Source organism: Sparus aurata, chromosome 18 (genome assembly GCF_900880675.1).
Source record: "Sparus aurata chromosome 18, fSpaAur1.1, whole genome shotgun sequence".
NCBI classification, from domain to species: domain Eukaryota; kingdom Metazoa; phylum Chordata; class Actinopteri; order Spariformes; family Sparidae; genus Sparus; species Sparus aurata.
The window spans coordinates 36245108-36268602 of NC_044204.1; the positions used below are offsets into that span (position 1 = coordinate 36245108).

At 42.6% G+C, this 23495-nt stretch overlaps 1 protein-coding gene across 1 annotated transcript in view; it reads left to right on the forward strand.

The window, feature by feature from the left end:
- Positions 1-10579: 10579 nt before the first annotated feature.
- Positions 10580-23495, forward strand: part of prom1a (prominin 1a) — a 53731-nt gene continuing 40815 nt past the window's right edge. Inside the window, exons 1-4 of the mRNA XM_030396188.1 lie at positions 10580-10610; positions 13318-13376; positions 13907-13933; positions 18537-18742. Of these exons, the coding sequence (XP_030252048.1) occupies positions 10580-10610; positions 13318-13376; positions 13907-13933; positions 18537-18742 (323 nt within the window). The remainder of the gene's footprint in view (positions 10611-13317; positions 13377-13906; positions 13934-18536; positions 18743-23495) is intronic.

A 23495-nucleotide genomic window follows, 5' to 3' on the forward strand; every position in this document is an offset into this window, starting at 1 on the left:
AAAGCATCTTGGTAGACATGAGCAGTTATTACACTGGAAATATTCTTCTTCTCAGCTTATCTACATTTTGGTTGTGGTCGTGATTTTAACTACCGTGTGGTCGGTGCTCTGCAGCATCTCCGTCCTTTGCTGGTGAAATGTTCTCGTGGTTCTTCTTCTTGTATTGATGCTTCATATGTTCACTCACTTTGCTGTTAGATACGATCAGCTAATATTACTTTGAAACCACATTTATGTTTTGGTGACTTGGCTGTGAAACAACTCTCTTTTTTGCCAACAGTAGCATTCATTTAGCATTAGCATTATTATTTTATCTGATGAATCCAAGTTCATATTTCATTCTGTTTTCAAGCTTTAGTTCTCGACTCCTGCAGGTAATATTTGTCTTGCTAGCTTTTAAATATTCCAGTTTGTTCACCAGCTAACTGCTCATTAACCTTAAGCCTCAACCAGGAAACACGTCTTCATACCTGAACAAAATAACTTCCTCCTTTGCTCCCGTCATAATTACTACGGCCAGTAGAGGTCACCGCGGAACAATTCACATACACACTGAGCTGCTCACAGAAACAACTCAGACCCGGAGCCAAAACAGGAACGCTGCACGCTGTAAAACCACTAAAATGTGCTGAAAGACACTAAAGCGCTCCGCAGAGCAGAGGCAGTCTGCAGTGATCACATGCATGCAGTCATTTTATCCTTTGTCAGTATAAATATAATGACTGTAAAAGCTCAAATAAAATGAATGTATATGGAAATTGCTTGAGTTATTACACATGATGTGAATAATAAAGCACCAGCAAGAATTCTGGTTTCTGTGAGTTAAGCTCCGGAGAGGCCGAGCAGAGTTCCCTGTCTGCATTAGTGCTACGACTCCTGCTGAATGTGATTGTGAACACAGAGCTGCCTCCTGTTTGTGTCCTCAGATAACTTTGTGAGGGAGAATCCACGTAGTTGGCAACAGCGTTCCTCTGTTGAGGGAAAAATCCCCAGCCGGCTGTCTGCTTTGTTGCACCGTGCGCCTTACAAGCAAAGCAGGCTGAAAGAAGTTCTGTGGTGTGGAAGTGTATCTCATGGCCAGGCTTACTAACTTGCTTCATTTATTTATTTTTTTAATAAGCCTTTTAGCAACGGCTGTTGTCACAGACGACTGCCGGGGCTTAGGAGGGGGAATATTAGAGTTTTGTTGATTCGGCTGGTGGCTTTTGGAGCAAGTTGATTGGATTTTTTCAGTTCATGTGGGTTCAGCTCGCCGTGATGCCAACAGCCAGAGCTCGTCAGGAGAGCATGGAAACTATATTGTCCATGTCCTCTACTTTATCTCTTTATCTTTCAGTGTTTCCACGTGGCCGTCTGACGGTCATCTATCTGTTTACACCTGTGCAGAGATCAATCTCTCCATCCACTTCTCTATTAGCATTCACACTCCATCCCTTCATTCCTCCCGAGTCTCTCTCGGCTGTTTTTCTTTGTCCGTCTGTCTCAGCCTGTTCCAGATCTTTTTATTTTTTCCTCCTGTCTCTTCTTTACTTCCACATTCTGCTTTTCCTTTTCAGCTGTTTACCAAATGTTCTTATGCAGAACATCTTAAAATAAGCGAGGATATTAATAATAATTAAGCTTCAGTTCTGACACCAGCAAGTGCACTTCTGCACGTCACAGCAGCAGGTCCGTGACTCGTGTTCTGTCGGCTCCATCGAGATGTGATCCAAAAACATTCTAGTTTCTGCAGTTCATCTGTGGGAAAAGCAGAAAGGACCGCAGGATGTATTGAACACTATGAAGTAGGGAGAGTCTGGGGGAATAGTTGCTTCTGATTGGCTGCAGGTTGGCAATTATTTATGGATAAACAGACATCGTATGTATGTATGTATGTATGTATGTATGTATGTATGTATGTATGTATGTATGTATGTATGTATTTCTATTGAAACTGTCTATTCACGTACTATAAATGTGCTATGGCCTGAAACTATATAAATACACAATATTCTTCTTATTCTTCTTATTAACAGTAATAATAATAATAATAATAATAACAGTAATAATAACAACAACAACAATAATAATAATGCACATCTCTGTGTCGTCCTTCAGTGCTTCGTATTGAACAACGCAGGACAGCAGCTGACAAACAAGCTGCAGAACGATCAACCAATCATCTCGCGTCCCGTTCACAGTTCAACCTTCTTCAGGCTGTGGCTAACAGAACATATTGACTGAGACAATCTTGACATTGATTATTTATGGATAATGACATGGCTGACAAGCTGGCTCGTCCCTCTGTTAAACAGGAACATAAGTTAATAACTTTATAATTTTTCTGGCACGATGTCAAAGCCAAAGGCTTCAGCGCAGCCTCGTTCACGTCGCTTCGTCTCATGTGAAGCCCAGCTATTAGTCTTCTCAGGTGTTGCCATGGAAACAGAGTTACTGTTTGGGAGAAACATATCCTGATCACAAAACACATGAAAATATAAATTAATGCTCTATTTATTTCTCTTTGCTAGTGACCATAGTTTAATGGGGATAACTCCAGTCAAGCTGTCCACAGTTGGTTAATGAACGGCCTCCACAATACAGTCCTGATATTAGCCTGTTGTAGATATATCAGTGTACATGTAGAGAAATTACAGCACAGAAAACACAGTCATTTAGGAAGTCTGGCCTTTTAATTGTTTGTCAAACTAAGAACACAGATGAGATCATGGGCTGTATTTTCATGAATAATGAAGCGAGTGCAGAGCCGTGAATGTGATGTTGGTTAATGAAGCTGCAGCAGGATGTACACAAAGATCCGAGGGTGAGAGATTAATACTCACATCACATCGTCCTTCTGCTGCATTCATTGGGATTCTTTTTGCGTGTAAATTTACATTTTGTGTCTCAGCATCAGACAAGGTTTATATATAGTGACGAGATTAAAGGCTGGAGGAGGTAGAGCCTGAATGTCAAAGTCATAATACTGTCGATAAAGGTAGCAGAGAGAGAAGAAGAGAATGTGTTTTTGACCTTTCAGTGGCTGAGAGAAGAGAGGAAAAATACAACCTATGTTTGAGAAAGTGTTGCACGCCCTCAAACACTTCACCACCACGTGTCTCCCCCGCCAGCAAGCTTCATTATCCATCACTTTATAGTCGTGTAGTGTAAATAATGTGACATTTATTTGAAAAGACTTTAATCTCCCACGAGGACAAACTTATTGGCTTTCCACAAACTGTATGTTAGATGATATTCCTGAATAGTTGTTGCTGTTGGAGCCTTTACAAAGGGCAGTCATTTCAACAGCCTCACTTCAGTAACAACCACAGGATGTTCCACTGGGTACAGACGGCTTCATGACAACATCACTGCAAAAGAAAACCATCAATTACAGAAGAATTAAATCATAGAAACACGACTGAACAGCCACAGAAACACTATCACAGCTTTTATATGTAGCTGAACCCATCATGAATGTAACGTCTACTGAAACTACAGAAGTGCTCGAGACGGACGGCGTCACATCATCCCGAGGAGATGGGAAATGTGTTGGGCTAGCTACTTAGTGTTGGGCCTCACCTTACACAAGGCCCGGTTAAGGTGTGTTTAACAACAATAAAAGGGGGATTTAGGTTAAATTTGGCTATCAATAATAATTAATGATTATTTGGGATAATTATTAATTATGATAAATAATATGATCCAATTTGCATTAGATCACCTCGGGGCACCACCCTTGAATAAGGGAAAAGATAGCAATTTTACTAAATCAGTCTCATAAAAACGTACTGAACTGTTTATAACTCTGGTTAATAATTAACTTAATAACTACAACCAAATTCACCATAACAGCTAGTAATGGTTGAAGGATTTTGGAGTTCTTGACAGTGTAGAGGTTGGCAACATTCACTCATGTACAATATTAAATAGACAGCAAGAAGGTTCAAGATCTTTTATTTAACACAAAATGGAAACACACAATCTAACTAACATGTACTATACCAGTGTATGTGTGTGTGTGTGTGTGTGTGTGTGTGTGTGTGTGTGTGTGTGTGTGTGTGTGTGTGTGTGTGTGTGTGTGTGTGTGTGTGTGTGTGTGTGTGTCTGTGTGTGCGAGTGCCTGGCAGAACAAAGGAACAATGGCGGTCAATGATATCACATGTGGGTGTGATATGCTCTAGCCTCCAGGAATGTGTGTGTCTGTGAGTATGTATGTGTGTGTGACGTGGTGCCAGGTTATAGAAGATGGTTAGTTGCATGCAGAGACCCTGAGTCTGTGTGAAGCATAACTCGACTAATGTCGAATTAGCCGACTAGGAAAGCAAACTACCAATAACTTGACTCGAGGTCACCGTAACACCAAAACATTGAACAAACACATCAATTGAACACATTACATCAACCAGAGTTTAAAGTCCTGTGCTTAGCCGTGCTATGGTTTGCTATCTAAGCCCAGTTCAACGTTACCAGTCTTTGAGGAGAAGGTGCTGGCGGTTGCAGGAGAAAGTTGGGGCTCCAAGGTTGAACAAGCTGCTCTTGCTGTGCAAGGTTTGATGAAAGTCGGCAGAGGAGGAAACTGGTCGCTCCTTTACTTTGTAAGGATAGCAGCTCGGTGCTAACCTGCTTGGTGTTCCTCAGATCCTCAGATTGGCAGGACCTCGTGTCGCTGCAGTGAGGAGAAGTTCTTTGGGCCTGCTGCCAATGCAGCTTGCAGCTCTCCACAGCTTGTTGGGCCCAGAAGAAGGGATCTAGAAGGCAGGCAGCCCCGTGGGGGGAGGTGGAGAGGAGCCCTTGAAGATCCAAAGTTAAAGGAGTAGAGCGCGTTGAGTGAGAGAGAGAACATTGAATGCTCTGGGGTTTTGACTACCTGATCAGCAGGGGGTCTGTCACCGTGACCAATAGTAGCTCAAACCTGAATTCTGCACCTAGGTGTGAAGAATGGGGAATTCTGGGACACTGAGTTCATTTCAGAGTCCATTTTGAAATCCACAATGAATGACTTCATCTGTGGGTCCCAACATTAGCATGAGACCAACAAAATATAAAATATGTCAAAATGTGAAAGGACGCAGAGGAAACACTCTAGATTTCTCTTATAATGTTGCAGAGTGAGCAAGAAGTCCGTGTTGAAATCAGCAGGAAGAGAGCTGGTTAGCAGCAGTTCTGTAGTGTGTTTGGCTCAGAGAGCTAACAGCTACAGAGCTAACAGCTACAGATCTATTAGAGCTGATAGAGCTAACAGCTACAGAGCTAACAGAGCTAACAGCTACAGAGCTAACAGGGCTAACAGCTACAGATCTATTAGAGCTGATAGAGCTAACAGAGCTAACAGCTACAGAGCTAACAGAGCTAACAGCTACAGATCTATTAGAGCTGATAGAGCTAACAGCTACAGAGCTAACAGAGCTAACAGCTACAGATCTATTAGAGCTGATAGAGCTAACAGCTACAGAGCTAACAGCTACAGATCTATTAGAGCTGATAGAGCTAACAGCTACAGAGCTAACAGAGCTAACAGCTACAGATCTATTAGAGCTGATAGAGCTAACAGCTACAGAGCTAACGAAGCTTACAGCTACAGAGCTATCAGCTACAGATCTATTAGAGCTGATAGAGCTAACAGCTACAGATCTATTAGAGCTGATAGAGCTAACAGCTACAGAGCTAACAGCTATAGATCTATTAGAGCTAATAGAGCTAACAGCTACAGAGCTAACAGAGCTTACAGCTACAGAGCTAACAGAGCTAACAGCTACACACAGCAGGACCAGAGTTTCTGTTAAGTGGAACCTAAATCTCTGCACAGCGAGCTGGTCTGTGGATCCTCTGTGTTGTGTTCAAAGACAGCTGTTAGTTTATTTAGCAGCCTCTAAAGAAATCTACAGTCCAACAGAACAACTTGAACAAATTGTCTTGATTGCTAACCAAGAGAGACACTTTTGACCTGCAGCTATAAAAACAAAGTAAAGAAACAAAGATTTGCTTTTGGGACGGTTTACAGCCACTGAGGCGAATCGTTGGACCGGCAGGATGAATGTGTGTGTGGAAGAATCAGAACCACTTCAGGACTCTGCCTACATTAGACAGTAGCTTGTGTTTCTCCCTCTTTTCTTCATCAGCATTTTATTAAAAAAAAATTATTTACACAATATTTAATATACATATCAGCACATCGGACCTTTCTGAATATCACCCTGCCCTTTACATAATGTACAGATGTTGATGTAAAAATGGATAAAGGTACATGTGTGATGCTCAGGCCCTGAGTAATGAGGGAGACAGAGAGGATATAAATATAGAAATCAACCTGACAAAGATAAGTTAACAGAAACATAAAGCCGCTCTGTACAAACGTGCTGCTCTGTAGCGTCTCTATGGATCAGTCTGCTGCGCTGAAGTTATCTGATCAAGTCAATGCTCGTGTGCTGAGAGGTAACTGGATCCCAGCTGTTTCAGGATCAGTGTGAGGTGTAGATGGTGGTGTAGATAAATACCATCGTCTGTGACAACCTGTTAAACGTACAGTCAGTGCACAGCTGACCGTACGTGTTCATTGTCTCCCTCACTGAAGGCTTAAACACTTCAAATCATTTAATCCAGGAGACTAATCACCAGCCGGGCTGCTGGGAGGATCTCAACCACACTGTTTGCTGGGATGGATTCACACTTGTTTTTCTGTAATTAACAAATTAAAAACATCTTGTGATCTAGTAGTAACTACAGTAATGTGTGTGTATGCAGTGTGTGCTTCTGTTCCAGTTGTGTGTCTCTGTTGTTGGTGTGTTACAGATTCATCCGCTCATTGTTTTGTCGGGAAAATTTCAGAAAATAGTAAAATTTCAACTTACACATATCTTAATCCCCAAGTCAGAAATCCCAAAGAAAGAACTCTAATCAGCAATGAAACACTTAAATAAACTGTAATTGTAAAACACACCTATAATTCAGAAGAAGTGTTGAGAATTGTAAATGACAGCTGTGTTTGTGAGGACGTAAAACACATGATGTTGATCTGAACAGACGGGAGACTGACAGAACTGTAACACCTCCAGGAAATAATGACACAGTTCTTCTAAATGTGAATTGTGATTCTGTCCATCAGTGAGAAATGTTCCCAATAGAATCAATGACAACAAAAAGGAATCCAAGCAGCCCAGAACCTAAAGTCCAGACTTTAACACAGGATTAATTGTACTAATGTTTCTTTTACCGAGGCTGAACTTTATCCTCACATGAAAGTAACTTCTCATTATCGCCAGCCTCTTTATTTTCTACTATTTCTGGATTGTACTCTCATTTCAGAAGAACCAGCGCCTGCAGTGTTAACAGAAGCAACGATAAACACAAAGTAGTGGCGTCTGTGAGCTCCGTGCTGCATGCTTTGGACCAACTACAGAGAAAAATGCTGATATCTGGCAGCCAGCAGGAAATCCAAGCATAAAAAAACAATTAGGGGCAAAGTGCAGTCTGGGCTGATCACATGAAGACATGCTTCATGTTTTCTGAACACCACGGAGGAAAGTTAAGGGAAAAAGTGCAGACGGACGCAGTCGGATGCATTCAGACGCAGACGGATGCAGACAGACGCAGACAGATGCAGACAGACGCAGACAGACACAGACGGACGCAGACAGACGCAGACAGACGCAGACGGATGCAGTCAGACGCAGACAGACACAGACGGACGCAGACAGACGCAGACAGACGCAGACAGACGCAGACAGACGCAGACGGATGCAGTCAGACGCAGACGGATGCAGTCAGACGCAGACAGACGCAGACGGACGCAGACAGACGCAGACAGACGCAGACGGATGCAGACAGACGCAGACAGACACAGACGGATGCAGTCAGACGCAGACAGACACAGACGGACGCAGACAGACGCAGACGGATGCAGTCTGGAATCTAATGTTTGCTGTGTACGAGCACATGAAACTGTTCAATAAAGGATCCAGCAGACGTCATGTCTTATTTACACGCCCAGTGGAAACAACTAGAAGAACTTTAAAATGATGCTAAAAAGACAAATATTCTGCTAATTTAAACCAAAAACAGGAAACTGTAATTCTGGTTGAGGAATGCTGCAGTAATCAGGGATCCCAGCTGCTTACAGCCATAACAATAACTTCTTCTTCTGCTACTCAAAAAGCCAGCAGCTGAACAAAGATGGAGACCTGCTGGACTCCTTCTGCTTCACCCTGAGCTTCATTAAGTCAGCTGTCACCTCCAGTTCTCAGTGCTGAGAAAGCACACTGAAGCCTTCCTCTGTGCATTACATTTACATTAATCCGCTCATATATTCACATTAACATTTTCCATGCGTTTTCCTCAGAGAGCAGCTCACAGTGGTGGAATGCTCTGAAACTAACATACAGTCAACATGACAAACAGCAGGTTAGTTTGGAGGACGTCAGCATCCTCACACTCCATGTGGCTCCACAGAGACGAGCGTCAGTCGGGGTTAATGTGAGCTTTTGGTCGGTGGAGAGGGATTAGACGCCTCTCACTAGAAACGGAGGCTGGATTCAATCCAGCCCTGAGTCCTTCAGCCCGTCTCATTTTCACCTCTCTTATTTTGCTCCTCTCTTTATCCCTCTGTCTTTCATCTCCGCCTGTCCTTTCTTTCTTCACCCTCCACTGCTCCTTTTATTCTTCATGCCTCCTCTCAGCTGAGTTTACCCGGCAGTGACAAGCTCAGTCATTTTTCAGAAATAGCACCAACATTTCTCAGAGGCAGAAAACCTTCATTCGAGTCAAACCTGTTGACTTCTTCTGTCTCTTTTATTTATTTATGATTTATCAATTATCATACACACACACACAGAGTTTTTGTTCTGTTTAGTTTAAATGTATTTGTTTATTAATTTTGCCGTCACACTTTGGTCAGATAGCTCTCAGGTGAATGTTGGGACCTGCTGCTGATGTCAGTCGAGTGCGTTTCCTGCTGCTCCACGAGACTTTAGCTTGTTTCTGTCTGTCTTTAGATCCACAGTAGCTTCTGTATTTAGACAGTATCTACTCTTCCTGGGGTCTCCTAAAAGCTTGTCTAAATTAAAAGATAGCTCTAGGTAATGATTGAATCTCCAAAATCACTGAAAAAGAACAAATCAACTCAGCCACTACAGTGGGATGAGATCTCTCTGCATCTGTTTACAAGAACAGGAGAAATAAATCTGTCTTCCGTATTGTCTGACACTGTTCACTGTGTAAACAAATACAGTCTGAAATGTGTTTGCTAAATCTGTTTTATTACCTTTTAAATCTGCCAACATGTCTGGATAATGAACTGTTCTCCGTATTAAACGATCGTGTTTCTCTGGAGTTTTGATGATATTTCTTATAAAACACACAGAATTAAAATCCAACCAGCTGTTTACACTGAACCAGTGATGATGTCACTGTGACAGTAGAACTGAACCAGTGATGATGTCACTGTGGTGACAGTAGAACTGAACCAGTGATGATGTCACTGTGGTGACAGTAGAACTGAACCAGTGATGATGTCACTGTGGTGACAGTAGAACTGAACCAGTGATGATGTCACTGTGACAGTAGAACTGAACCAGTGATGATGTCACTGTGACAGTAGAACTGAACCAGTGATGATGTCACTGTGGTGACAGTAGAACTGAACCAGTGATGATGTCACTGTGGTGACAGTAGAACTGAACCAGTGATGATGTCACTGTGACAGTAGAACTGAACCAGTGATGATGTCACTGTGACAGAAGAACTGAACCAGTGATGATGTCACTGTGGTGACAGTAGAACTGAACCAGTGATGATGTCACTGTGGTGACAGTAGAACTGAACCAGTGATGATGTCACTGTGACAGTAGAACTGAACCAGTGATGATGTCACTGTGGTGACAGTAGAACTGAACCAGTGATGATGTCACTGTGACAGTAGAACTGAACCAGTGATGATGTCACTGTGACAGTAGAACTGAACCAGTGATGATGTCACTGTGACAGTAGAACTGAACCAGTGATGATGTCACTGTGACAGTAGAACTGAACCAGTGATGATGTCACTGTGACAGTAGAACTGAACCAGTGATGATGTCACTGTGACAGAAGAACTGAACCAGTGATGATGTCACTGTGGTGACAGTAGAACTGAACCAGTGATGATGTCACTGTGGTGACAGTAGAACTGAACCAGTGATGATGTCACTGTGGTGACAGTAGAACTGAACCAGTGATGATGTCACTGTGACAGTAGAACTGAACCAGAGATGATGTCACTGTGGTGACAGTAGAACTGAACCAGTGATGATGTCACTGTGGTGACAGTAGAACTGAACCAGTGATGATGTCACTGTGGTGACAGTAGAACTGAACCAGTGATGATGTCACTGTGGTGACAGTAGAACTGAACCAGTGATGATGTCACTGTGACAGTAGAACTGAACCAGTGATGATGTCACTGTGGTGACAGTAGAACTGAACCAGTGATGATGTCACTGTGGTGACAGTAGAACTGAACCAGTGATGATGTCACTGTGGTGACAGTAGAACTGAACCAGTGATGATGTCACTGTGGTGACAGTAGAACACCACAAGTGATGCTGCGACCAACTATTACTGCAAGATGGCAAAGGTGACCAGAAACCTGCCTGACGGTCAAAAACTGCTGATTCAGAGAACAGAACTGAACCTCTGAACTGAACCTCAGAACTGAACCTCAGAACCGAACCTCAGAACTGAACCTCAGAACTGAACCTCAGAACCCAACCTCAGAACCGAACCTCAGAACTGGACCTCAGAACTGAACCTCAGAACTGGATCTCTGAACTGGACCTCAGAACTGAACCTCAGAACCGAACCTCAGAACTGGACCTCAGAACCGGATCTCAGAACTGGACCTCAGAACCGGATCTCAGAACTGGACCTCAGCAGTGCAGCCTCGTGTGTTATGACTGAATAGAGGATGGAGAAGGACATATTGGATTTCTGGACTTTAATTGTCCAGAATTTACAAGGAGTTCTGACTCTGAGTGACGGCCCGTTGTACTTTTTCTGGCAGGAAGTCAAATGCTGGAATTAATCAATTAATCAAGAGAATAATCAGCAGCTGCTGTCCTCAGCTGAGTGTAGTTAGAGGATACTGAGTCTGAGCTGACGGGGGCATTTGAAATATTTGTATTTTTCCCGTTAAACAGCAGTTTGCTATTGATCCATTTCTCTCTGCTTCACTTTAGGATCAGATATGCTCTCACAAAAGAATACATCTGCTCGTGTTTTGACATATTACTACAATATTTAGGCTGGACAGCTTGTTGTGCAGTTGTGAGGATCTTATTCAGTTACAGTTTGAGTCTCAGGGGTTCAGATTCAAACACAGCGTCACTACGAGGTCAGAGGCTTCTTTGAAAAGCACACAAAGGGCCAGTAGAACAAGAAGAAATGACAGCTGAGCTCGCCTGTGAAGCCCAGATCATTTTACACCTCAGCTCTAAACACACCACAGCGACTGATGACAGCCATCCTGCGGTGGAGAGCTGACCTTACGCTGGGAAACTGTGGTGGAGGGCTGACCTATAAACTACAACTTGGTGGGAAAATTCTAGAAGGAAAAATGACAATCTTAGTCTGTTTACTGGCCTTAAGCAAAGCACTGGAGCTGCACCTGTTCAAGCTCTGTCACAACGAGTATTAATCTCTGAGAGTAGCAGAAAGGTCAAGTGTGGAACTAAACAAATCTATCTGAGGAAGAAAACATGCGCAGTCATAATACATGTTGAAATAAAGCCAATTAGACACGAGTGCTTTTAAAGATGAGCTCCTCTCTTCCTAAACAGCTGTGATGCCGAGGTGAAGCTGCAGCCTGGAGCTTCCTCACAGTAATACCAACATCAGGCTCTGAATAATTGGCAGGGATCAGAAGTCGGTTCTGTGTTAAATTAAAACACTTCTTGTCAACGATTCACCTGTGGAGATAATCTCCCCTCAGAAAGACACTTCACTGCAGAAGCAGGAAAAGCCTGTTTGTTGTTAGCATCTTATTTTTGGAAGCAGCGAGCAGAAGCTGCCTGTCTTCACTGTGACGAGTCCCAGCAGCTTCAGGTGTGACGTGAGAGGCAGACGTACAGTTCTGATCACAGACGGGTTGTTCTGCTGGTTCTGCAACGTCTCCATGATTTACATTATTTAAGTGGACTGACTCAAACTGTTTCAAGGTTAAAGTCTTTATCTATTATAAATGTCTCTGCTTTGTTGTTGCAGCTCATGTTTGTGTGATGAGTCACTGACTGAGTGTTCATGAAGCTCATCAGCTGTGGTCACATGTTACATTCTATCATTGGTCAACTATTCTGATCACCGATTAATCAGTTTGAGTGTTTATTCAAGGGGGGAAAAAAAAATCTAAATTCTCTGATTCAAGCTTTACATGTGATTTCTTTCTGGTTTCTTTCTCTGTGACAGTGAACTGAACGTCTCTGGGTTTTAAACAAAACAAGACATTTAAAGATTTCATCTGGAGCTTTTGGGAAACACTGAAGGACATCTTCACTACGGCCAAAAATCTAATCAATAAATCAAAAAATAATCCAGTAAAAGCTTAAACTTTTATGTTACTGTCGCTCTTAATAACAGACTTACTCTTTATGTAATTAAAGTTATATGTATGCAGTTTTGTAGCTCTGGTTTTGCTCTGATTATTTATGCAGTAGGTAGTTGTCATTTTAACTATTAGAGTTTAATGAATTTTGAAGTTTCCCAAAATAGAGCTCCACTTAGAGTTCTTCTGAGTTCAGGAAGTAACAGAATGTGAGCCAACAGGATCCGAACATGATGTCGGTCCAGGAATAAATAAAATAAGAGTTCCTCTTCCTGTCAGACTCGCCTGATGTAAACCCAGAGGGGAGAGTCGGGATGAAGGGACACACAGTGTCAGAGTCTGGCTCACGATTTCCTGACACCATCTTGTCAAAGTTGTCAAGTCACTGCTCAGCAATCTTTTTTTTTTTTTTTTCAAATTTTATATTCTGCAGTTAAGGGGGAAAGTTTCTAAACCTAACACAGAATTTAGAGGCTGAAAGTAACTATAAAATGTATAAAATGCTGTAAAATAAATCAGCAAAATGTGTACAAACCACAGGGAGTTTAAATCCACCACAGAAAGGACAGTGACTGAGGAAGTTCTCATTTATTCAGTGAAATGTGTCTTTTGCACTTTGAGAACTGTGAGAATACAGCGACATCCCTGTGCAGTCAGCTGGATTGTAACTGGTGTCTCTGTGCTGAAATGTATTCACTGCAATGCTGATGGGACAGAAAACAAAAAGCCATCTCCTCATGTTGTTCGTCTTCTCTGTGCTGTTGCAGATCTTATTGTCAGACTGGCGAAGGACAAGTTTGGAGCCATTCAGACGGAATACCAGAAGGTAACGTGACTGCGTGACTGCGTCTTCACCTAACTGCATCATATCTGTGAATCATGATATAAACTAAGTTAGGAAGGTGCCTTGGAGATATTCTGTAGTCACGGACTTCTCTGAAGCGAGGATTTTATACACTTTACGAGCAAAGGCAAGACCATCTTTTAAGTGACAGCTCAGAAAAAAATGGTAATTGCTTCTGGCACAACCTGTGAATTTAGAGAGAGATACATCATTTGAGTTTTTATGCTGAACCACTTTGACAGCCGAAGATGTTTTCTAGCTCTTCCAGTCCCAGAGATCTAACAGAAGTACAGCGAGAGTTCACTCTGTAGCTTCCTCTCAATTAAGGGAGAAGCCGTCGGTGTGCAGTGCGACAATATGCAGCTACCTGGATACACATTCTTTGATTTCTCTTTTTGTTGCTCTGTTTCATCCACATGTTTTTGTGTCGGTGGCTTTGCTCTTTCTTTGACGCTGCATTGCCTTTGTCTTCTGCATGTCCTCTTCATCTGATCTGCTCTGGCCTCCCTCAGCCAGAGAACATAGTGCTGACCCTTCAGGTAAAGTCTGCACACTGGCCTCACAGCAACCCGTCCCCGCCTCCTCCCGCTCCACTGTCCCCCGTCACCAGGGTTGCACAATTCTACCCAAATTATCTTGTTACAGTTGCATTTTCTTTCACAATCTTTACTGGAGTCATGTGTAGTTGTGCAACCCTACGACTCTCACCAAGCCATCCTGTCCACCTAACAACCACCGAGGTAGCTTCTCCTCAGCCGCAGCTCCTGTTTCATCTGGGACACGTCCTCATTTAGACCTTTCAGCTCCATAGAGGAGCAACAATGCTGACCCAATCACAGAGGAAGAGTTGTAGTGCCATGGAATGTAAATCACACCTTTGACAAACCATCTGGAAGATTCTTTCACAGCAGTGTCATGGACCCGAGTCTCCCACCGCACACTCATTGAGAAATAGTATCCTCATTGTCCTACTTGGCTGCTAACGAGTTGTAACACAAACTAGCACATTCCTGTCAGAGTCGTACACTGATGGAAGTAAACCAACGTGGATTTGACCACTTATGGTGACTGTCCCCTCTCAATTTGTGTTAATAATAATAATTAGATTGAATGCTGCAGTTATTTGCAATAAAGCAATAATGTTTAAATTATTATAAACATATGAACAGAGTGGCTTTAGACCTGCTGCTCAGCCGTCTAATCTGCTTCTCTGCAGTATTTACTCTGATATCCACTCAGACCACAGCGAGGATCAGCCACATGAACACACACTTGATGTTTTGTGTGTTGATGTTGGCAGAACTCTTCACTACTACAGCTCTCCACACACTGACACCGTGTGCAGCTCTGCCGTCTGTCCTCCAAAGACATCCAAACACCTCGCTCAAGAAACGACTGAAACAAACTCCTCCATGTGCATTTTATACCCTGTTAAAGTAAAAAGAAGGAGATAATCACTTTCCCTCCAGAAATATGTGATTTATAATAACAATAGCTGAAAACACACTCAGCCAACCAATGTTTACAAAATGCATCATTTTCTTTGCTTCAGTGAGGACGAATCAGTTTGTCTGCTTTGCATAAAACTCATCCAATTTATCAGGCGTCCTGATGTTGGAGCGGTTGCAGAATTACAGTCTGGCTACTTTGGGAAACATAAAGATATCATGAGAAATGTTTCTCTTGTGCTTTGCAGCACATACAGTATATTAAGCAGACGGAGGTTCCTGCTGCTGCCTCAGAACAACACTGAGGAGAAACGCTGCCTCAGAGTCATCAACCATGTTTCACTGGAGACATTGTCATGCGCCAATTCAGCAGAAACCACCAACACTCGTGGTAACATAAGTCTGATTGTATGTAAGCTTATGAGAAAATGACCCTACTTCTCACCTGATTCATTACCTTTTTAAACAGTTTCCAAATGAGTTTATGATCTTAATCATTAGTTTAAAATCTTCTAAGATACAACATGATCTTCATTTAGTAAAGTATGGTCCCCTTCAAAATAAAAGACTTGGTGAGTCACCACCACAACATGTCCTCAAGATCTCAGTAAGATCTGATCAAACATCCTCATCATGTCTGGCTCCAAAACAAAGATGTTGACGGCTTTAAAACCAGCTGGAGGCTCCAACAGATCAAACAGGTGACATGATCTACACTGACTGGTGTTCATACTCACTGAGCAACACTACGCAACAGGCCCTGGTCATAATGGTGACTAAAACAAACAAAACAAAGACCCATGATGTGAATAATGTGCAATGGTCCTTAAAGGTTTGCATATTAGCATTTGGCTAGCAGTTGATGAGCAGCATCTGGCTGCAGGAAACTTTCCTTGCGGCTGCTGCTTTGATTTAATCTGATTAAGTTTACAGAAGTTTCCGTCTTCACCACTCAGACATGCGGCACCTCATCACCCAGCTCCTTCTCATTGGAAGGTCACTTTCTTCTTTTGGGCACTTGCCAAGACAAAGCTTTAGTCCAAAAATAGTCTGAGCTGCAGGCCCTTGAAGAGTGGTGCTGAAAAAATAAAACAGTTTTGACCTTTTTTTTGTGAAGATTCACCCAATAACAAGCAGAGCCCGGGAGCAGAATGAGGATGCAAGCGTTCAGATTTGCACAATGTCCTAAACAACTGGGCTGACATTGGTGCTGTTAGATGACATGGGACACACATACACACCCAGTCTCTCTTTTCTTTATTACTTTTCCTCTCTACATCTTTAAAACTCTGGTTCCCTCTTCACCGCTACGTGTCCATGGAACCTGAAGTCTGCCATGTTTGATTTCTCCAGGTCAGAGCGGGCGTGAATGTCAGCCTACATGGTGTAAACTGTGTTTCTGAAACAGCTCATCCAAACACAAGCTTGAGGTTGGATCATGCACACCGCCTGAGACCTCCAAGTTTGCACAGAGATTTTCAAATTAACCGGAGAAGAATACTCCTCTCAGACAAGTTCAGAAGCCATTTCTTTTCAGCCTGCATGTTAAAATGGAAAAGCTGCAGGTCTCTGGAGACGGCAGGGTCACTGACTTATGAGGGCGATTAAGATTAGTGCGAATCAGCTGGGAGAGCAGTTCGTCCATTTAGGAGCAGTGATAGCAGTCCTGCTTTGATCCTTTCATAACCAGACGCTATTGAACATCATTGTGACAAGTTACATACGGTGTGGGAATTACCAATCCCCTATTCAATTTTGCCAATTTCCAAAGCCTGTGCTGAGTGCAGGTTGAGATAGGGGCAGATTAAGTGGGAGCACTGTGGTACATGACAAGAGGAGGTGGAAGCTCCACAGACAATCTGCCAACTGCAGCAATTTAACTCCCTCAATATATCAGGGAGAATCTGTAAAGAATCATGTTGAGTCAACTTCAATATTTCTCATACGCAAAGTGCAGATAAATTGAGGCGTATTGATGGAGGATGTGCAGATCTCACAGCTGACGGTTCAGATATGAAGCACACACAGTTCATGCAGTCCAGTCCGCCAGTCTGAACACACAAACACTCAATACTAACAAACATATTTATGATATGACATATTTATTCCTCTGCTCACTCCCCTCAACAGGCTTCATCCTGCTGGTCCTCAACACCATTTCTAATCTCAGTACCCTCCTATTAACTGTTCACTGTGAAAACTTCCCTCTGACCCAAACAAACTATCTAACAATCACTGCAAATTCTGTACGTGTGAGTTTTACAAGAGAAGTTGAATTACATTGTTCTGCAGGTGAAAACTGCATTCTGTCAAACTAAATTGAAGAATTACGCTTATCCACCATCCAGTTTCTAGTTCATCCAGTCAGAGTTAATGTTTATTCCTCAAGTTTATAAGACCAGAGAGACTAAAGCAGAGTGATACAACCGTTGTGTGATCACAGTCGGTCTCTTGGAGGATGTAGTTTCAGATGAACTGTGTTGTGTTACACTCAGAAGAGTTTCTACTCTTCTATAAACAGACTGGTCATGTTTAACGACCTCTGGGCTGTTAGACGGCTTCAGTCTGATCTCAGTGTTCCTCATAAAGCAGCTGTACATCTCTCACTTCATAAAAGAAGTAATGGACTAATGTAGTTCTTCAATTTCAGCCATAAAGTTTGAGGTTTTCATTGAACAATATTCAACTTGTCAAGTCACATTTCCATAATGTCGGATAATAAACTGGACCGCGTTGAGTGATGAACCTAATTTTAGTGAAATCTACACTGCAACAGAATTATTAAAAAGGATTAACTGCACTGAAACAGGTGTAATTATCTCACTCTCGGGGCTGATTTGTTACCTTGTTTCAAGAGAAACCTGGATTTTACGACTCAGTACGAGTCCAAAGTGCTTTTTATGATGGAGTTTCCTGCAGCGCGCTAACTGCCTTGTAGTCCAGGTCCTTGAAGTAGGTTTTCATCAGAAATGCCGTCTCTTCCCTTCATTAGAGTGGAAAAAACTGCACCACAGGGCTACATGGATGGCTGGAACCCTTTGAGTATTTCCCCTCATCATCCTTCATCTGTTGCTATCCTCTCAGTGCATATTGGAAATTGTGTTGTTTGCCGGAAATGTATGTGAATACTGTTTGGCTCTGCAGCAGCCTGCAGTGTAGAGAGTGAGGAGACTATTGTTGTGCTACTCGTTTCAGCAGCGTTAGTCTGGGCATTGATGTTGTGTAAAAAGGAGCTGATTATTGAATTGGCTCGTGATATTGAAGAATTGTAAAGAAAGGCTTCTCCAGCTGCGAGTAGTGTTATGCAATCTGTTTATTGTTCATCCACAAATCCCCTTTGGACAGAGAGTAGAGAGAGAATTTCCAGCAGTGAGATCCCGCTAGATATTTTTAGATTTGTTGCTCATTTTATCCTCTTCCTCCTTGTGTGTGTCCTCCCTTCTATTAATCTATCCTTTCTTCTCTCCCTCGCTCCCCGACTCGTCTGCTCTCCTCTCCTGATCCAATTCTATTTTCCTCCAACAATCCCCTTCCCAATTTCCCCTCTTGTTGTTTCATCTCTTTTCACCTCTGATCCCCCTTTTCTCGCTTCATCTCATTCCGTGTTCACGTTCCATCTCCATTATGTTTCCTAAATAATTTGTCCTTCGTTCCCCATCTCATTTTCTTTTCATTCCTCCCCTGCTGACCCCAGGCCATCTACTACGAGATAGGCTTCCTAGTATGTGCAGCAGTGGGCCTGCTGTTCGCCGTTCTGATGCCGATAGCCGGCCTCTTCTTCTGCATGTGCCGCTGCTGTGACAACTGCGGCGGCGAGATGCATCAGCGCCAGAGGAAGAACGCGGACTGCCGGCGTGGCCTGCTGGGAACGCTGCTCTTCTCCACCTCACTGGTCATCACGTGAGTATGACACATGCACAGCACACACACAGAGGAGAACACACGCTACCAGCTTGTAAACAGACGTGTATTTTCTGGTGCAGACTTGCATATGAAATGTAAATGCATACAAACATTGGCTGGAATGAAACGCATGCTACGCCTGCATTGTTTACAGCGCTGTATGCATGTGTACGTACACACAATCAGGCAAAGACACACTGTACACACATACACCTCTGGTCATCTCGTGTGTTGCGCGCACACACACACACACACACACACACACACACACACACACACACACACAGTCAGATCAGCCTCCCCTTCCCCCATGCTGTTTGCTATATATAGTAAAGTCCTACTGTAGATACTATGTGGCAGCACCCTTCACTCCTGCGTTCAGTCTAAGCTCTGGTCATTATAATCTGCTGCGGATTAACACACTTGTTTACTGTGATGGGAATTCTTCATTAGGCCAACGTATCCAAAATACTCACAAATCAAAGATAAAGAAACGACTCTGAAATCAATAATAAACCTTCACATTGTATCACAGCTACATTCTTACAGAAGCATTTCACAGCAGGACGGGCGACCTTACATAACACTGAGCTGTGTACGAGGGAGAAAGAGGCACATATGTTTGAAAATGGTGCAACATGACCAGAAACACACACAGAGGGCTGAGGTATTATCCTCTGTCCAAAGATAGAAAACACACAACAGCCCAAATGCACCAAACTGCACCAACAGAGCGTCGGGCAGAGTCTGGTGCGTCATGTTTGAAAGAGAAGAAAAGAAAATCGTATCAGAGCTAAACACACGCTGCACAACACTCCATCCGTGTGCTGTACACAGTGATCACTGTAAATACTTCTTACATTTTCTCTTTCTCTTCTATCAGAACGCTAAATTATGTCTGTGACACCGCACAGGATCATGGTTCATATTGATTAACACTGCCTTGTTTAACAGTTAGACAGTAAATTATTTTAGCCTCCATTTTTAAAATATTTCATTACAGTTAATCAGCTATGTCAAGATTAGACTGTGGTGAGAGGGGAGTTTGGTGAGACGCCCCTCACGCAACACCAGAGAAAGAAATGGGACAACAATCTGCAGCTGAATCAACACAAGTATAATCAGTTTAGGTTCTAATGTTTTCTCGGCTGTCTGAGGTAATAATCACTTCACTCGCTGCAGCTGACTTCTGGGTTTATCGTGCTACTGCTCCAGATGTCATTTCCACATTTTACATGCACAGTTTAAATCATTTAGTTGATGATTTGATCCATAGGGAAATGCAGCGAGTCGAGCAATAGAATTAATTCAGTGAATGTTAATATTTCAAACTGTAGTGATTCTAATTCATTGTTGCAATTTAGTGATTTAATGGATCGTTCCTCCAGCTAGCTTCAGCTCGTCACATCAGACTGACATCAGATCCACTGTTTCACCAGTGCTTTCCACAAGCGCCGGCTGCCGGCCATATAGCCGACTACACAGTTAACTCCAGCCGGCTACTTTAATGACTATTATTTTTCGATTTTAATAAAGTTAAATGTTTTTCTAACAGACTGACAATAGTGTCAAACTGAACCGCACTCATTAAAATTGTGATTCGCTGTGCTTGTACTGATAATAATCACAAATTACTCCGATCATCGCCGACTTCATTGATCACAAGGGAGAGAAACTCATCCGCGGCCCCGACACGCGGTGTGTGTGCGCGCGCACTTAGCGGAGTCAGTGTGTCAGCCGTCGTAGGCGAGAAGCAGGGCTCACAATAATACGTTTATTTTATCACCGGTAATCCACTCTTCTCTTCCAGCGTCCATTTAGCAATACCTGCGACACGTGCTGGCATCAAAAAACACTGTCGGTTGTACAAATGAAACCAAACGGACTCTAAGAGTGTATTTTCATTAGTTGCTAAGGGAGAAACGTTCACTGAGTGTTTAATTGTGTAGCCACCACAGCAGACTGTGAAGGTGTCATGCACCGACAATAAGATATTTACAAGCCCAGAACGCCTCATGATGCAATATTATGTGAGCTTGTATAGCCTATTATTCATTATTTTCAGTGCGCAAATCACAGTTTTTATTGGTGCATTAGCGTCTGGCATACTTAGTTACACTAATGAATAAAAGAAGATGCGATATTTTGTAATAATAATAATATAATATATAGAGTAGATATTGATGCTGATCATAATAATAATAATAATAATAATAATAATAATAATAGAGCAAATGTCTGAGAAATTAATATAGGCTGCCTGTTCTGCAGGCACACTTAGGCTAATAATAATAATAATAATAATGTAATAATAATATTAATAATGTAACATTAGACCAGTGTATAAGATCGTACTACCCCCCCCCCCCCCCCCCCGGCTGGCTACTTATGTATTATGGCTGGCTAGTCTGTGTGTTAGTGGAAAGCCCTGGTTTCACACTCACAATGTAGAAATCAAAGATGATGGAAAGTTATGAATAAATTAGTACACATAGGTTAAGACATCCTGACACAGGTGTGAGCAGTAACATTAATGATGGCTCAATTTATCAAGTGTCCAAGTCAAAATGCTGACAGCTCATACCAACTACAGATAAACTGGAATATGAGGCTGGGAACAGAACGAGGACTGTGGGAGGATGCTGTCCCTTACTGCCTACATTAAAAGTGCAGAAGAAAGGGTAGAAAACTCCTGACCCCGTTCTTAAAGAATATTTTTACTGACATGTATCCCTTAGAGTGCTTCTGGGATACAGTATTTTAACAGTGGAGAGTCACCACTCAGGCAAATGAGAATCCAGCTCAGATTACACGTGATGATAAAGACACAGGAAGGAGGGGGCTGGAAAATGTTGGGAGTAAGAAACAAAGTTTATTGTGTGTTCCCTGGGCCTGTTATATCATGTGGCTGTCCTGCGTCTCACTGAAACTCATCACTCAGAAAATGGACCACGGGAAACTCAATCCACTCTCCCCTCCGTGCTTCAGTCTCAGCGGTGGGAGCAGCAGTAGCCGCTGGGGATGCAGCCGCAGAACAAAAGGCTTGAGAGAGCTGCGTTGGCCTCTCGTGGTACACTGAAGGATCCAGGAGTGTACTCAGTTTGATGTTCTTTGACTTTCTGTCTTCGTTGGAACGAAGCCCGGTTATTAGAAATTCCAAAGCAATATCCTAGGAGCCCGACGCTGAGTCTGAGAGCATCCTCAGAGCTCTTATTAAATCTCCCCAGCTACCAGGCAGAGACACTGCAGAGGCTCTAATGAAGCAATTACAGGCAGAAGAGGGATGAGCTCTGAGCCCACAATGTTTTTTTACCGCCACTAGAAAGCTGACAGCGCGGCACAGAGGGGTGGCAGGGGTGATATTTATTTCCCAAGAAGTGTTAAAATCAGATTAAGGGGGATAAAAGACACCCCGGTAAAGGTGAAGACAATAAAACCTCCCGAGGAAGAGATGGCAGAGTGAAGCTGCCAAAAACAAGATGATACATATCAAACTGGGATCCACTGTAGGACATTCAGATCAGCTGACAATCAACAACATACTGCACGATAATCCACCATATTATTCTCACAACATATCTAGTTTCTGTATGTGGAACAGTTCGGCTGTTATTTCCCATAATTCATTCCAGATATACTGAATTTTAACAAACATAGCTAAATCTTTTTAATAGACTTAGTGTACACAAGCTACTTAGATCTCAAACTACATCAGATCTTATGGATAACATGAACAATGTGAACTAACTGCTCTCTACAGTTGGTCCATTTCTCTTGAAGAAAATCTGAAAATCTGCCGTGTGGATTTATACAGTGTGCCAGCTGTGAATCTCATGTGCACACACCAACTTCTCCTCAGTATTAATGAGAGGACAGACTCCATCTCACTGACCTGAGGGCAGCACAAACAGTGACAGAGTAAGACTCAGTTAACATCAGGGCTGCATTATATATACACGATATAGATAGTCTGATTAATAACTATCACCCTCTGAGATATCGTTATATCTCCACATGGTACAGGTGTTCTGTTCCTGGTTCTAAAGGCTGTAGAACAGTAAAGTGAGGTCATTTTCTGAATGAACAAGAATTTTCTTCTTGTTGTTATACTCTTCTTTACTCATGTAGTCATAGTAAGAAACTATTAAAGAAAGCTAATTTAAAATGAAGGAAATGTAAGTGAACATGAACAATCTAATGTATAATCCCTCCTCCTGACGTGTCTCTCACCTGGAGGCTCCTGAGACCCCATTAAGCACTTTTATCTAATTTTCCCAATAAATGACGTCCACTGACAACACTTAACCCCAGCAGCAGTATTTAATTAAAGACGAGATTAATCTCCTTCTATAGTGACCTCAGTGTTCACAACAACAGACCAGTGTAGCATAACTGCAGTGATAATCTTCAGGTTAAAAATGGTGTTTTTGGTTTGGCACTGAGGCTGTCGGCGCTGGTATTAGCAAACAGACACGCAGCGATTGATCGGAGAAGGACCAGAACCAGCTGGTTTTCTGCAGGATCAGCTTTGACCTCTGACCAGCTGATCAGTGCCAGATGTGTCCAGCTAAGAGCAAAAAAGAAACATATTTTAAGATATTTTCCTAATTAATGGGCCCTCGTGAGAGTATTTCTTTACAGATGATAGAATCCGCCTGTTAGCGGTGGGTCAAAGACTCATTCTGTGTGTGATTCGCCGCCCCGTCATGTGGACATGAGGGTGGAGCACCACAGGTACAAGAACAGGACC